Here is a 15,973-nt window from a genome sequence, read left to right on the forward strand (position 1 = left end):
ATGTGTGTGTGTGTGTGTCAGCTGAAAGAATTTTTTTTTGGGAGAAAATGGAGAAAGTGGGGGACTGATCAACCCCCTTTTCTTCTCCGGTTGCTTTTGAGTGTGGGTGTGAAGAACCCTCCATGTGCTGTACAGAGCCATACATTTTATGTGAGTGTGTTTAGAGAAAAGGGGGGAAAGGACATCTCTGTTTTTAGAGTGTCAGTGAGAGAGTGTGCTTAATGAGAATGGAAAATGTCATAAAGAGAGATTTAGAAATTAATAGGGAAAGAAATTTGTAATGGTATAAATTATGAGCTTCGTTCAAGGACAGTTATTTAAAGAATATGAAACTCAATAAAATGAGGGGTTTGTTTATCTATGACAATGAGCCTGAACGGAAGACGTTTTAAAACAAAATATATAAAGTAAATTAAATGAGCTTTCTTGGAGACTATACATTAACAAAATATAGACAATGAGCTCCAGAAAGACGTTTTTAGAGGTTGAGAGTAGGAGAAAGGTGAGCAAGGTGTAAAGCTGAGTTATTAATAGGATACATTGGGGAAACTGTAAGGTTTAAATATGGGAATTAAAGGGAAAATTGTTAATTGAACACTTGCTTTAATTTTGAATCTGGTTTCTTTGTTATTGTTAATTTATATTTGTGGTAGATAAAATATATATTTTGTATTTTGTTTACTGCTTATTGTCCTAAGAATATTATTTTTCCGGTTTAGTTACTATTTTTTTTAACTATGGTAGTTCGTCTAAAAAATTTATTTTCGGCCACGGTTTGAATTTTCGTTAATTATAACATATTTTGTTACCTGCTTGCTATTTCAGTAGTTCTCAAAAGTTTGTTTTCGCTTGTTATAATATATCTTGTGATTTCACTGTGGCTTAAGGACTGTTGAGTGTCTCTGGACACTTGTTTTGTTCCTAAAATATAGTCATTGGTTTAATTCTGTGTTGTGAGATCTTAGTCCTGCTTTTCTTGCTTTTTTCGTTTCCTACAAATTTTGTTTCATATACTGGCGTGTTATTTCCTTCTGACTAATAAGCTTTTTTTTTCTCTCCCTCCGTGGGTCGGTTTCATACTTTATGTAAATTAGGCTTGATTTGCTTTTAAATATCATACTGTGTTTGAAGACAAACTTATGTTTTCTATCCATCTGTGAAATTATTCACAGAGCTGAGGTGGTCCTGCTTTTATTGGCTGAGTTTGTAAACTTGACTCTAAAACTTTGGACTTTTTATTTTATATAAACTAAGGCGGACTGTGCTGAGAGCAGCGGCAACTGCGTGGGCGCTCTGCGGGGGAGACCCTGGGAAAACTGTTTTAATTCACTCTGAATTGCGATGAAACCTAGCGGTGATAATTTATTTGCAATTAAAGGGTGAACTAGAACGAAGACCATTTCAGGTAAGGTCCAATTTTTTTTTTAATCAGTTTCTTACAGACATTATGGCTACTCCTAGAGACTTACATAATGAATTAAACGCCATTTACGGCGTGGGGAATTGGGAATGGAAACCGTTTGTACAACAAATTGAAATTATTACTGAGGGATTAAAACTGGGAGAAATACATTTGAAAAAGCGGGATGTTGTGCACAAAAGTGTGCTACAGAGATATGAAATATGGGCCAAATTACACACGGGGGAGAAAACTTCTTTAATCACCGGTATTAATCAGTTAAAAAGAGAGTTGGAGGAAATATTATGTCAGGCTGAAGCAGAGGTTAGTAAGGCTAGCCTTTTTCAGAGACCTAAGGCAAACGCAAGTTTAAATATAGCCAAAACGGACATTGCGGAGCTTCAAAATTTTAAAATGGCGTTCCTCAGTCTCATTCCGCAGCTCGTGCTATTGAAGACACCAGGTCAGTCACCTTCGGACGCTCTATCACTCACTGCCGAGATGCCGGAAGTGGAAATCGCCTATACGAACCACAAGGGGGAGGAGCCTACAGCTCCTACAGCTCCGCCTCCCCCATATAACATAGGTCACGTCACACCAGTTGATAATATCCTCCCTGTTTTCAGTGTTGATTATGGCAAAGTGAGCGTACAGACAGACACAAGAGGCCGGGATTTTGCTTGTGAGCAGCCAGCTCAAAGTGACAAACAAACAAACGCACACACAGACGACCCATTCCAATTGCGAAAGCCACATGAGTCAATTTTAAATACACATACGGATATTAATACCGACCGTTATGACATTATAGATGACACGGGAAAGCATGTAGAACAGGATAATCTGCGTCTTGTCGATAAACAAACACTAACAACATCATTTAAGAACTCGATGCCACGTAAAAATAAACAAAAAATCAGGATAAAAGCTGATTTAGAGGGCCATGTCACAACGGATGACTTTGACCAAGATGAGGGACTTATAGCAGATGATGAGGACAGTGCGAATGGACGTCGTGGTGGTAGACGGATTTCTGATTTGAACAAAACATTACGTGCCATGGAAAAACTTATATTAGAAGAACAGAGACAATTGGACTTAAAAAACAGACTTTAGAAGGCGACATGCACACCTCAGACAAAACGGACATTTTGAGACGAAGCACCAGACCCCGACACCCGCCTGACAGATATATGTCTGACACTAACGTTGATACTATGCTTCCATTAGTGGCAACTAGTACTGGAACATATAAATATGTACCATTATCACTGATTGATGCACAGACTTTGGTCGATCAGCTTCCGCCTTTATGTAGTGGAGCGGCTGCCTGGATAAGAAAGCTGGACAGTCTGACAGGTGGCATGACTCTAGCACTTGGGGATTTTAGAAATATTATTAAAAGATCAACTACTTCCATGGAAGCAGCTGAAATAGAGAAACAGGCTGAGACATTTACTCAAACTAACTATGATCTTTTCTATATGAACAATCATAAGGAAAAATTAGATAACAAGGACAAGGAGATACTTAAGTTACAAAGAGACCTACTAACTTTTCAACTAGCAGAAGCCAGGAAATCTGTAAATGATAATAAAAAGCAAACAAAGTCTGACACCATGATGCCTATGACTGCACTGCCACATATGCAATCACCACAAATATTTATGAATAAAAATACATACATGCCTACTCAATCTGGGCCACCACAAAACCCACCGTATAATTATGAAACAACTACATATTTCCCATATCAGCCCTACTCTGGGGGCAGGGGGCGCGGTAATGGTAGGTGGAGGGGCAGGGTCCACCACCAGACCGGGGCGTGCCTAAGATGTGGAGCTTTGGACCACTGGGTAGCACAATGTGAGGCACCACACCCACAGGCGGCACCAAAACCGGAGCCATCACATCTTCCTGCTGGCCAATACAGCATGGAGCCGTGGGGTGGACATTGACGGGGCCAAGAGGAGCACCAGGACAGCAGGGCCAGGGCAGAAGCCATGCTGTCATTAACTGTGGGGGCCTCCGAAATTGTTTTTCTGGTGGACACGGGAGCCACATGGTCAACCATCAACACTGTATTACCTGCACATCTGATGAGCGAACACACTGTGCAAGTAAGGGGCTTCTCGGGGACATCTACATCACTGCCAAAAACAAGACATTTGCCAGTCAGTACTGGTACACAGACTGTGTCACATTCATTTTTAATTGCACCACAAGCACCCTTGAACATTTGTGGTAGAGACTTGTTGACTATTTTATGCCAACCAGATGGGATCACATTTACGTGGTTGGACGGACTCAAAACTGTGGCAGTGGTGGGGTACACTGACGGTATGTACCTGATGAGACCTCAACAGGATGAGTCGATAGACATATACTGGGCTTTAGTGACTGGACAGACGGACCGGTCACCACGACTCATTGCCTTGTTCCACCACTGGTCGACTTGGATTACAGCCATGGCACCCTACGTTCCTCCGCCCGACCCATTCCATGTCACCCTGTTTTATGATGTAGGGGGAGATTTAACTTATTATGAATATTTTCAAACAGAATTAGAGGGCATACAGTGGTTGGTTAATACCACAGGGATTTATGTGGGTCTTGAAGGGGTGGCATGTCCTGTTTCACTAACACCACAACAACATTGTTGGTACAAACTGTCTGACACGGCGGCACCACACATTTCACTAGCTGTCGATCAGAGACACGAGGCCAAGCAGTTGGGCCCTATGGTAAGAAGAGCAAATGAGGCCACGGATTGGGTCAGGACACAGCTGCTTGGTGTCATGTTTTCGCAGTCCACACAGACATATCACATCACTGATAACTCACTCATCTTAGTCACATTGCACCATTAATTGCTGCCTAGACACCATGGTTGTGAGGACTGTGATTATCTACAGATGGAGGTATTATTAGCATCACTACCTGACACATTGTGGTCCACAGGACCAGATGATGTATGATAGACTAATCAGACACTTGTCTATTTTTGTATGAATATTACACAACCAATTTGGATTGCCCAATATAAACTAAAACTAGAGACTGTGTAAGACATGTTAGCATTTTTAGAACTGACTGGTTACAGCAGACAATACATTTCTGACTTTGTCGGACGAACATAACCTTTTAGGGACATGGTGAAATCTATAGGGATGAGAAATTTGTCTGGTAAGCTGAATTGGACGGTGGAGTCTGAACAGGTGTTTATAGACGTTAAACAAGCCTTATCCGTTGCAGTTGACTTGGCCAGACCTGACTATTCATTACCTTTTTACATGAATGTTTCTGAAACAGACACTGTGATTAATGGTGTACTGTTTCAGAAAAAGGTGGATGGTAGAGCAGTACTAATGTATTCAAGTGTCCCATTGGACCTTATAGAGAGGAGACAATCACAGTGCACAAGACATGTAGCAGGACTGACTAAATTAGTTCAGAAAACAGCACATTTGCTAGCAGGATATCCATTGCGCATTCTAACCACACATGGAGTAGTAGCGTACATAAACTCACAGATGTTCACACTCACTCCATTGAGACAGAGACGCATTCACAAAGCATTGACTGCACCCAACATCACCTACACACACGAAGGAGTTAATATGGCAGATGGGATGTTGGAAGGTCCACCACATGAGTGCGAGGAACAGGTGGAAAGGCAAGGAAAAGTAAGACCAGACTTACAAGCCACACCCATTCCAGGGTCATGGAATTTATGGACGGATGAGTGTGGGTACAGGGCAGATACAGGTGAAGTCAGAGCAGGATACGCAGTAGTTCAGGAAGCGAAGGGGGAAACACATGAGTTTCAGACAGTTATTGCAGACGAAGTGAAATAAAACCCATCGGCGCAGAAGGTAGAACTGCACATATAGGAAAACAACAAAACACTGGAAAATTAAAAATAATGGTGGCACCCATACATGTCAGCATTAGTGGTTGATTACATCACTAAATGTCAGATTTGTAACACTCAGAATGTAGCAAAAGCATTTAAACTAGCTCCAGGAAGGTTTCCATTGCCAGATTCTCATGGACATGAGATTCAAATGGATTACACAGATATGATTGACCCCATTAGGAGATATAGATATCTCCTGGTCGTAGTAGATAGATTCTCGGGGTGGGTAGAGGCACTCCCCACTCTGAGGGAAGATGTAAAATCAGTTTGTAAGTTTCTGATTAATTGTTGGATTACGAACCATGGGTTTCCTAGGAAATTTTTTTTATTTTTTATATTTTTTCAGATAGCGGGAGTCATTTTACGAGTAAAACACTGCAGTGGGTGGAGCAGTCGTTGGGGCTGCGCCATAGCTATGGTTGTGTGTATCATCCTGCCTCACAAGGTCAGGTGAAGAGGATGAATAAAAATTTGAAAATCAAATTAGCAAAAATCAAACTGACCACGGGCATGAATTGGCTTGATGCCCTTCCAATTGTTTTAATTAGTGTCCGTAGTTAAGTGAACAGAAATACAGGGTTCACTCCTTTTGAATTAGGGAGGGGCATCCCTTTTCCAGGCCCCTCCACCGCGCTTGCGTTCCCCCAGAAAGTACTTCAAGCAGAGTACTGACAGCTATATGAAGAACTAAAAGCTGTTTGTAAAGATTTCTCTATACAGGTGCAGGAAAGGAGAGAAGGAGAAGAAACGGAGGAGAAGGATCCAGAAGTGACAGTCTCACCCTGGGTCCTCCTGAAGGTCATCAAGCGGAAGTGGTATGAACCTCGCTGGACAGGACCCTACCAGGTGACAGAGAGAACCAGTTGTGCAGTCCGGCTGAAGGGTAAAGGCTTATAGTGGTACCACCTCACACAGTGCAGAGCCGCACCGACACCTAACATCAAACATTCACTGAAGGAAAACAACACCTCAGAAGAGGCTGATCAAGCAGCCTCAACCAACATAGGGGCAGAATAATCCCCTGAGGCAGGGGCACGACAAGGAAAGTCTATCCTTGCCCCCAGCGCAGATCCCTACCAACGGATGAAGAATACACTTTAACACATACACATATAGGGCTCATTGTAATCTCTTAGTCCAGAGAGTGAGTGGTAGGACAGAGGTGTCCACTCCTAACAGGAGTGGTGTAATTGCCCGCTACCACCACAATCTGCCATCACGCTCTACCTAAGTAACTCGCCTAGCCGGGGGTGACCAAGGCAGACCAATTTAACATTAATTGCTTACCATTTATCTAAATGTATTGACCTGTCAGTTGGACAGGTCAAAAGGGGGAATTGTTGTGAAAAATAATTTTATTACTTTGTGTTAGTGGATAAATATCCTTAAATGATTAGTTAAAATTAAGCAATTATAATTGTGTGAAATCTTGTATCTTATAAGAATGACTAACCAGTATCTAGACATGCATTTAAACAGTTTAGAATCTGCACACTAACTGACATGCTGACTCAGTGTTTACACCTTTCTAATTTCTTAGATCTTTAACAGATCTGCACTTAGGCTTGTAGTATAAATTCCAAGTGTTAGTTAGGACAGTTGAACTTTAGGGCATCTCAGTGACCTTAAGTCCATCAGTGACCTTAAGTCCATTAGTGACCCCTCTGTATCTTGGTAACAGAAAAGGAATGTGGGTAATAAAACCTACAGAGTCAGAAGGGCAGGATGAGTGTTTTGGGGTCATAGGTGCATGGGAAACCTGCACGCGAGGAACCTGAGTACTAACATGTCTAATTATGCATATTAATATATGTTAATCAGTCAGAAACGCCTTGCCAGCAGGGTATACGTCATTTAGGGTATAAAAACTGTGGAGTCAGATGGGAAGGTCAGAACTTTGCGTGGAAGGGCACTAGGTTGCGTTTCTTATGTATTAGTTCTCCTGGTACCAGTATTAAAATAAATACTTTGGTTTGCTTTGAACTTCACTCGACTGGTTTTTGTGAAACTTCCGGAACGAGCACGCCTCCCTCAGGAGAGGGGGTGTATTTTGGATCTTTTGGAGATCTTCTAAATTTTAATTACTTTGGGAACGGTCCAAAAAGAACATTTAATTCTTCACAGTCCACTTGTTGCAACAGCTCTCCAAGGTATGATCACTCCTTTTAACCTGCATACTAATGAGCAGCTTTAATTTGATGCAGGTGTTAGTGTTTGTAATGAAAATTTGCAGGGTGATTCCATATTTTTTTTCCTCAGAATTGAGTGATTCTATAATTTAATCCCTGTGCTCGTTCTAAAAATCTGTTACTGGCTACCATAATTATTTTTCTTGATTTCTTTTAGTGTTTCTTAAAGCCAGAAAGTTGGCAATTGAAATGGCTTTAGTTTTTTGTCATATCTGTGATCTGCTTTTTTTTTCTACAAAATTAAACAACTAGGAAGAGACGGGGGATTCCATAATTTTCACCAGGGGTTGTAGTGCTCCACAAACTGGCAGGACCTGCAGGTCCTTCACAGGGTGGCTACGTCGTTTATGGTATCTCCTGTGGCTAAGACCCAATAGAAAATTCAAGATACAGATCATACACATCCTGTCACTCTTCTGCAAAGGAAGTGCAGATATCTCATGGGTTTGCCATTACAACAGTCCAACAAAATCTCCCTGGTCCTGCTGATTGGTTCAACTGTCCTCATTACTCCTATAGAGCCTGTGAGAGTAGGTCTTCCTGGTGGTCCTGCAGCAGTGAAAACAAGAATAGGTTGGACCCTCAGCTACAGCACAAGAACTCATAGATAATCTTACTCTACAGCAGTGTCTGTTCACATCCATTTCACCTTGTGCAGATCTGCATTCCCTTGTTGAGAAATTGTGGCAGATTGATGTGCTTCCATAACAAAGTGAAAAGGCTGTTACCAGGTCAAAGCTAAGTCAAGAAGCTAGCCAAATCCTGCATGAGAAGACAGTCTGAGTTGAAGTGAATGGCATTCAGTGATATACCACCCCTCTTCTCTGTATCAAGAACATGCTGCATCTACATGAACCAGCAGAAGCAACCTTGTCACAGTTAAGAAGTATTGAGAGGAAGTTGGCTATGAATTCTGACCAGGCTGTTGCCTATCAAGTAGAAATTGACAAATTAGAACTGTCAGGTTATATCATGAAACTATGCCTGGGCAAGGTTGAACAATCAGAGGAAGCATGGTATGTCCCACAGCACATGGTGCAACAGGGAAAAACCGTGTGGTTTTTAACTGTTTATTCGAGTGCCATAATTTTAATCAACTGTTGCAGCCAGGTCCCCTCTAGGTCATTCTCTGCTGACCATCCTTCTTCACTTCTGAGGGCATATTATTGCTGTCCGTAATGACATCCGGGGCATGTTTAATCAAATGCACCTACTTCCAGAGGATAGGAAGTAGGATCCAAGGATCTCTTCTTAGATTAATATGGAGATATTTGAAAGGAGAAAACTCTTCCAGTGTTTATGAATGGCACGTCCTCCCATTTGGGACTACCTGCAACCTTTGCTGTCCTGTATATGCTTTGCAAAAGCATGCCACAGAACAAAGCCAAACAGGAGAACTACTGGTAGAAATTTACCGTATCACCAGTTAAGTCTGTCAATATGATACAATATGATAATATAATAATAATAATAATAATAGTGGCATCAATCCGGGGCCACAATTACAGTGCATGAGACTGTAACAGTCAGTCAGTATTGCTAATCCATTTCTACATCAGTGTAATTGATGGTGGGTAATGGTGAGGGTTCCGAAGCTGGCAGCAGTAGATGGAGGTAAGCAGCTGGTCTAGTATGGACCACAGGAGACTCTAGCAAACAATCCTCCATCAATGGGCTGGCATTTTCTAAGAAAACAGTAGAGAGAGGCAATCAATTTAGTTGAGTGCAATAGAAAAACATATGTGAATATTTTCAATAGTATAGGGATTGTTTGTTTTTGTTCTTCTGTCTGTCTCTGTCTTAGTCCCTATTACTGTTCATGTACCAGTAACTGTTTCTGCTTTTGTCTTTGTCCCTGTCCCTATCCTCATGTTTGTGTCTGTCCCCATAAATGTCTTGGTCCCTCTTCCACTGCCTAGCCCTGTTCAGACCCAGTTCCCATCAGTGCTTATATTCAATCTCATCACATGTTTCCAGTTCTGTCCTGTCTTGAGTCCAGTCCCCAGTTTGATCCAGTGTTCCTGTTTCTACCTCTGTCCTGTCTCCTCTCCAATCCGGTGTTTTGTCTTCAGTTTCTTTTTTCCTTGTTTTGTTTTTCAGGCTCCTCTCCTTTGCCTGAAAAAAAAAAGGGGGGGGGGCTTCTGTCATGAATTGCCCTGTGCCCGAGTGCTTACCGTGACAGACCGAAGTGTGTGTGTGTGTGTGTGTGTGGTTCTCTTTTCCAATTTCTGTAGTTTATATTAACTATTGCTTGTCGACTAGTATGTAACAATATAATCAGATAAACACTTCACTCTAGCAAATGATTTCATTGCATCTAGTGATACAAGGAGGGTGGGTTTTTGGGGTTTATTATCCATATCTGTACATTTCAGTGGCAGACAGCGGGTGAAATAAGCATTAAACACCTCACCAATTTTCTAGGTACCTATATTTCTAAAGGTGTTATTGGCATGGAATTTTCACCAGATATCCTTAACAATCCATCCAATACAAAGAAATCAAACCATAGATATCCATAATATATTAAGATATGTGTAATAATGGGAAATGACAGTAATTATTGAAAGAATTGGACACGCTTACTGAAATTTATTTAATACTTCAATAAGTATTGCATTGACAATCCAACACAATGGGCAGCACTTTGAACACATTTTATAAGTGGTCAGAAACTTGTAAATAACTCATGAAAGATTAAAGATGTTAAAACCAAGCACACCGTTGTTTTTCTTGTGAAATACCCAAATAAGTTTGATGTGTCACATGACCCTCTTCCCATTGAAAAAACAAAAGTTAGATCCAAAATATCTGACTTCAAAATGGCTGCCATGTTCACCACTCATCTTGAAAAGTTTCCCCCCTCCCATATACTAATGTGCCACAAACAGGAAGTTAATATTACCAACAATTCCCATTTTATTAAGGTGTATCCATGTAAATGGCCCACCCTGTATATTTCCAAATATTTGTGTTTTTATTTTTGTTGTAGAGAATTGTAGGATATAAAAATGGCCATGGCCTTAGATGCATTCCCATAGATGGGGAAACTTGATATTCTTTATTATCTTACAAATTTTAATTATGTTTCCCATGTTTGAAGTGAATTACACAATGCACTGCTGGTTACAGTAGCTGCACAGTCTAAGATTTAAGAAGTTTTATACAGTGCAAGTGCAATTCTTGTAATATATTCTAGAGTATGTAGTAGCATAGAATAAACAGTATAATCTCTGTGGCAGGGGTGCAGTTCTCTCCAAATATTGATTAACTCTGAACTAAGAGTTTTTACAGAACAGACAGAAAGAACATAATATTGAACACATAAAAGAATAAAAGGCCATGTAACCCCAAAGTTTTTCTGACAGTGTAGGAAAGGAGACATAATTGAGTTAGGGAGGCTTCTGCCAAAACACCTCTATCAAAACAGATTGCTGTCAAAAAAACTGATGTAATTTTATTTTGAATAAAGTAGATGTATAATTTTAAATTGTATTAAAGATTGATTCCATAGACTCAATATAAACTCTTACCAAACATCTACTGGAAGTGCAGTCCCCAGTTTTTCTCTCAGTCTGATTTTATTATATGAAAGGATACATTGTGTTAGTAACACGCCATACATAACCGAAATCAGATCCAAGTTTTTATGTAAATCCCACAGAGAGCTGTCCTGTTCTGAGCTATATTTAGTAACATAATGTTATGAGTTGATGATATCTAAACAAAATTAATGTTGGACAATCTGTATTCATCCTTAACCTTTTCAAAAGAAGCCAGGGAGCCTTTTAAGAACAGTGAACATTGAGCCTGTACTTTTGACTGAAATTGGTAGAAGTGCTTAGCATGAGTTAGTCTTGACACGTCTTGTTTTAAACCAGTCATGTTTGATCACAGCAGAGTGATCTAAAGTAAAGTATTGCTCCAGAGCTAGTTCCTACTTTGCCACTCATGAAAATGTGGGGAATGCCTGGAGCGATATGCTCCTCTGGCACCCCAACAAGCTCACCTCTTTCTTGTCATCCCTCTAATAATGCCCTTCTGCATGCAGGTGCTGCAGGGCTTTGTCTGAAACAGCACAGCAGGGCTTTCATCAGATCTGTCCCACTGCAGCACAGCTTCACCAGCAGCTCTAGCGACACACTCATCGTTATAAATACAGAACAGTGAGAATTTGAAATCATGCCTCTATCCCATATTTTTCTATTGGCTAGCATCATATTCTACATTTGTGTGCATTTATAAATACAATCAAGCTGGTCTGTGTGAAAACTGAATATTTTTTCTCAGTTAAATAAACATTCAAGGCAATTAAAAACAGTTTGCTGTATTTACTGAATATTACAAAATATCCCAAATTGTCCAGAAACAGGCTTTGTAATTTATGGTTTAGCACACTATATTGTCTGCAGAGGATTATGTTTTGTGGGTGTGTTTGTTGATGTGACGTAAGCTTATGTCAATTATAAATATGGCTAGACTTTACTGAAATTTTGCACAAGCTAGAAAAGGTATCAAATTCTTATCAATTTTTGTTTTTTAAATCTTGGCTTCCTTTTTCACATGTTGTCATTAGTATTATAGAAATTGTATTTCTAACGTGTTGTTATTTTTTATTGTGTTATACAATTTTATACATTTTGTTTGTTTTGACTTTGTTTGGAGTTAATTTTCTGTTAATAGGAACTGTTTGAAATGTTTATTCCTATTCTTCCTTATAGTTACAGTGTCCGTCTGCCATGACATCTGTGGTGTCCTTTGACAATTCAACTTTTATTCGCCCTTCTTTTTACATCAATGGATTTTACAACATGCCACATGCAAAGTATTACTATATATTTCTTTGCTTTGTGTATGCTGTGACTCTTTTGGGGAATTCTGCTATAATGGGTACAATCTACCTGACAAATTCTCTGCACACAGCAAAATATATAGCAGTGTTCAATTTGGCCTTGTCTGATCTGTGTGGAAGCTCTGCTATAATTCCGAAGTACACAGAAATGTTTCTGTTTGAGAATCAGTCCATCTCTTATGAAAACTGTCTGGCAAACATGTTTTTTGTTTTTCTCTTTATGACCATGCAGTCTTTTAATCTGCTTGCATTGGCGTTTGACAGGGTAATTGCTATATGTTTTCCTCTGAGATATCATGCTATTGTCACCAAAAACACAATGACATTCATCATTGGTGTTATGTGGGTTTTTTCTGTGACTATTATTGCCATACTTGTAGCACTGATAACCAGACTGTCATTCTGTAGATCTACCACAGTTGATAGTTATTTTTGTGATCATGGTCCAGTCCACAGATTAGCCTGTAATGATAATTCCCCCAATTACATTATGAGTTATATTTGTATTGCTGTTGTACTTTGCATTCCATTGACACTGATAGCTTCCTCTTATGTTTGTATTGGTTTTGCATTGCTCAAGATCTCACATGGCTCTGATCGTATCAAATCTTTAAAAACCTGCACCTCCCACTTTATATTAGTGGCTATATTTTATCTACCAATTACCAGCACTTACATTATTGCTCTTACAACATACATACATCCAAACTCCAGAATAATAAATTCTGTTCTAACACAAACCATTCCACCTATGTTAAATCCCATAATATACACACTAAAATCAGAGGAAGTGTTACAGGCTATTAGAGTACTTTACAGAAGAATTAAGGCAAATTCTGCAATGGAAGAGTCTGTGAAAAAAATCATGAGCATTTAAATTTGACAGGGGAATAAAGCATGAATCTGAATAGATACCATTACATTGCTTAAGCTAATCTTAAACAAATCATTATATATATTGTTTTAACTTTTTAAAGCCCGACACATGAAATAGTAGTACAATAAACCTGATTTTTTTTGAAAATCACACATTATGTGGCCCTTTAACTAAAAATCCTAAAGTAGTTCATTTTTACATTTTGGATCATAATATATCTATATCATTTTGAATGCATAATATTTAACAATATATTTTTTCTTTAATTGGTCTTTATTTTGCTCATTGCATCAGTTAAAATGGTTCCTTAGACTTCTTTAACATTTTGTATTAAATTTGATTAATTTCAATTAAACAATGAATAGCAAATTATAGTTCTTCAGAACTTATCAGGAAAACATAACATTGAGCTATTGAGGAACACTGTTCCAGAGGTTCTTGACCTAGGAGTACTCTGTTCTTCCATTTGACCATGTCATACATTTCATATACTGGTGGAAATAAAAACACAAACAACAGAAAGTCTCTTTTTTGTTGATCTGCACAGTCGTTTTTCCATATTTAGAGGCACTGCAGTTCTGTTACTGTCTGAACCTTGGCTAAAGATAGAGAGGGACATGAACGTGTGCTGCACAGGGATCTACTACTTCCATGTGGATTTCTGCCCAGCAATCATGACGATCCACAGGAAGAACTTGCCAGTGTAAGAGATGGAACTGTCACCCGTAGCAAAGGAAAGAGGAACAGCAATGAAGAGGAAGAGGTAGCAGTTAGGCCGATTGGGAAGAGCAATTCTAGAGTACTCCTTAACTCTGAAGCTCTCGAATTCTATCTTCTGCTGAATAGTGAAATTAACTCAAGTCTGTCTGTAAAGCAAAAGATAAATCATTGTTCCTATGCTGAAGTTCTTGATGGCTCTTGGAAAAAGACAATCATCAGTCCATTGTTGGAGAAATGTTTTCTAGTTCCATGACTGAAGGTAATATCTCAGCTATAAATAGGATAGACTCCTGTAGAATGGGGGAAGATCTTTCGACTCCTTCAAGGGAAAAAACACAAACTCTACCTCGAAGGTCTCAGAGGGAAAGACACACCACTGTGAGGTTACAAGATTCTGAGACATGGACTGCAAGTTGCAAATCTCAATGTTATTCAAAATCCCCACAATTATATCAGTTAGCTAATTGATGTCATGCAACAGCAAATGAAAGTACAACAAACCTAAAGTGAACTTTTGTTGAACCTTGTATCCTCAAGTTATTGTTAAATTTGTCTGACGAGGACGCTAGAGTTCAGCAGGGGAGGATGTAACCAAACCATGTAAAGGCTTTTATTAGTTTTATTCATATAAGACTTTTAGTTTATATTCAGACACATGCCTTCGTAAATTGACTTTTCATTTATGGATTGTAGGTCTTAGAATTGTGTTGTAGCTCCCCCTCTAGGACACTTGCATATATAATTTAGTGTTGATAAAGGATAGAAGTCAGGTGGCTGCTCGTGGCAACTCTCATTCAAAGTGGATATTATTATTCACGGCTTGCTTTGTAAAGCTTATGTATTGTGTCTGAATACATTGTTTCTCATTTAAGTAAGAAAGCTTTAAGTCTTATTAGAGATAATTATACATTTTACTGTGGAATTGTATACTGGCCACGTGTGGTTTTCATGCTAACTGTGGGGGTGGGTTACTAGCCATGCAGGCTATGTATAATGAGTTCAGAGATTTGTATGTATACATATATCCAATTACAAATACATGTTTTTAATGTTTCTGTTTTCTTAATTTTGTGTGTGGTATACTTAAGAAATGCAGTATCCTGTGTATGTTTTATTTCAGAAAAGTGTTCAGTTTCATGTAAAATAAGTTGTTTAAAAATGTTTCATACAAGGTGTCACGATTCGCGGAGGGCGGACTGACGGAGACCGACACACGCTAAAACGCAGTACTTTTAATTAAACAAAATATATAACAAAATAAAGACAGGCAACTACGGAAACAACAAGACATATGAAATTAAACAAGGAAAACGACAGAGACAGACAGACCGAACTAAGGAACAAGACACGGAAACACTGGAGGCGAAACAACAAGACTTAGAGGAAAGAAATGACATGGCTTGGGGAGAGAAACGAAACGACATGACTAGGAATGAGAATGACACAAAACGACATGACTAGGAAACAAAACGACATGACTTGGAATGAGAAGGAAACAAAACGAATGATCGATACCAGGAAATGACACAAGGGAACTTAAATACTACATACAAACGAGACACACCTGAAACAGATAATGAGGAATATGGAAAAGGCGGGACATGGGCGGAGACGTAGACAACAACAAACAGAGCCATGTGCTGATAGAGCACATGGCGGGGAAAACAGGCATGACAGGACGAATGCGTGACACAAGGCTTATATTGTCTTGGACACTTGCATATATAATTTAGTGTTGATAGAGGAGGGAAATCGGGTGGCTCCTTGTGGGAACTCTCAATCAAAGTGGATATTATTATTCGCTGCTTGCTTTGTAAAGCTTATGTATTGTGTCTGATTTTAATGTCCGATTTAATTATTTTCTCGAATGGCCATTCACATACCTGTTCTGTAAACATATCTGTATGCAAAGAATTCAGTCTGTATGGGAAAAAAAATATATATATTATTGAAATTGATTATTGTTGATATTATATTTTTAATTTTTTTTAAATTAATGTTGTCTCAATTTATACAT

At 39.2% G+C, this 15,973-nt stretch overlaps 1 protein-coding gene across 1 annotated transcript; it reads left to right on the forward strand.

Annotated features, from left to right (window-relative positions):
- Window positions 1-12,246: 12,246 nt before the first annotated feature.
- On the forward strand, window positions 12,247-13,236 carry LOC136674399 (olfactory receptor 1496-like). Its single transcript, XM_066650409.1, has one exon. The coding sequence runs from the start codon at window positions 12,247-12,249 to the stop codon at window positions 13,234-13,236; it is 990 nt and encodes a 329-aa protein (XP_066506506.1).
- The last annotated feature ends 2,737 nt before the right edge of the window (window positions 13,237-15,973 follow it).

Source organism: Hoplias malabaricus, chromosome 18, assembly GCF_029633855.1.
Source record: "Hoplias malabaricus isolate fHopMal1 chromosome 18, fHopMal1.hap1, whole genome shotgun sequence".
Lineage (NCBI taxonomy): Eukaryota > Metazoa > Chordata > Actinopteri > Characiformes > Erythrinidae > Hoplias > Hoplias malabaricus.

Excerpts from the sequence above, each read along its gene's own strand:
- LOC136674399 (XM_066650409.1), top strand. The coding sequence starts at position 12,247 with ATGACATCTGTGGTGTCCTTTGACAATTCAACTTTTATTCGCCCTTCT.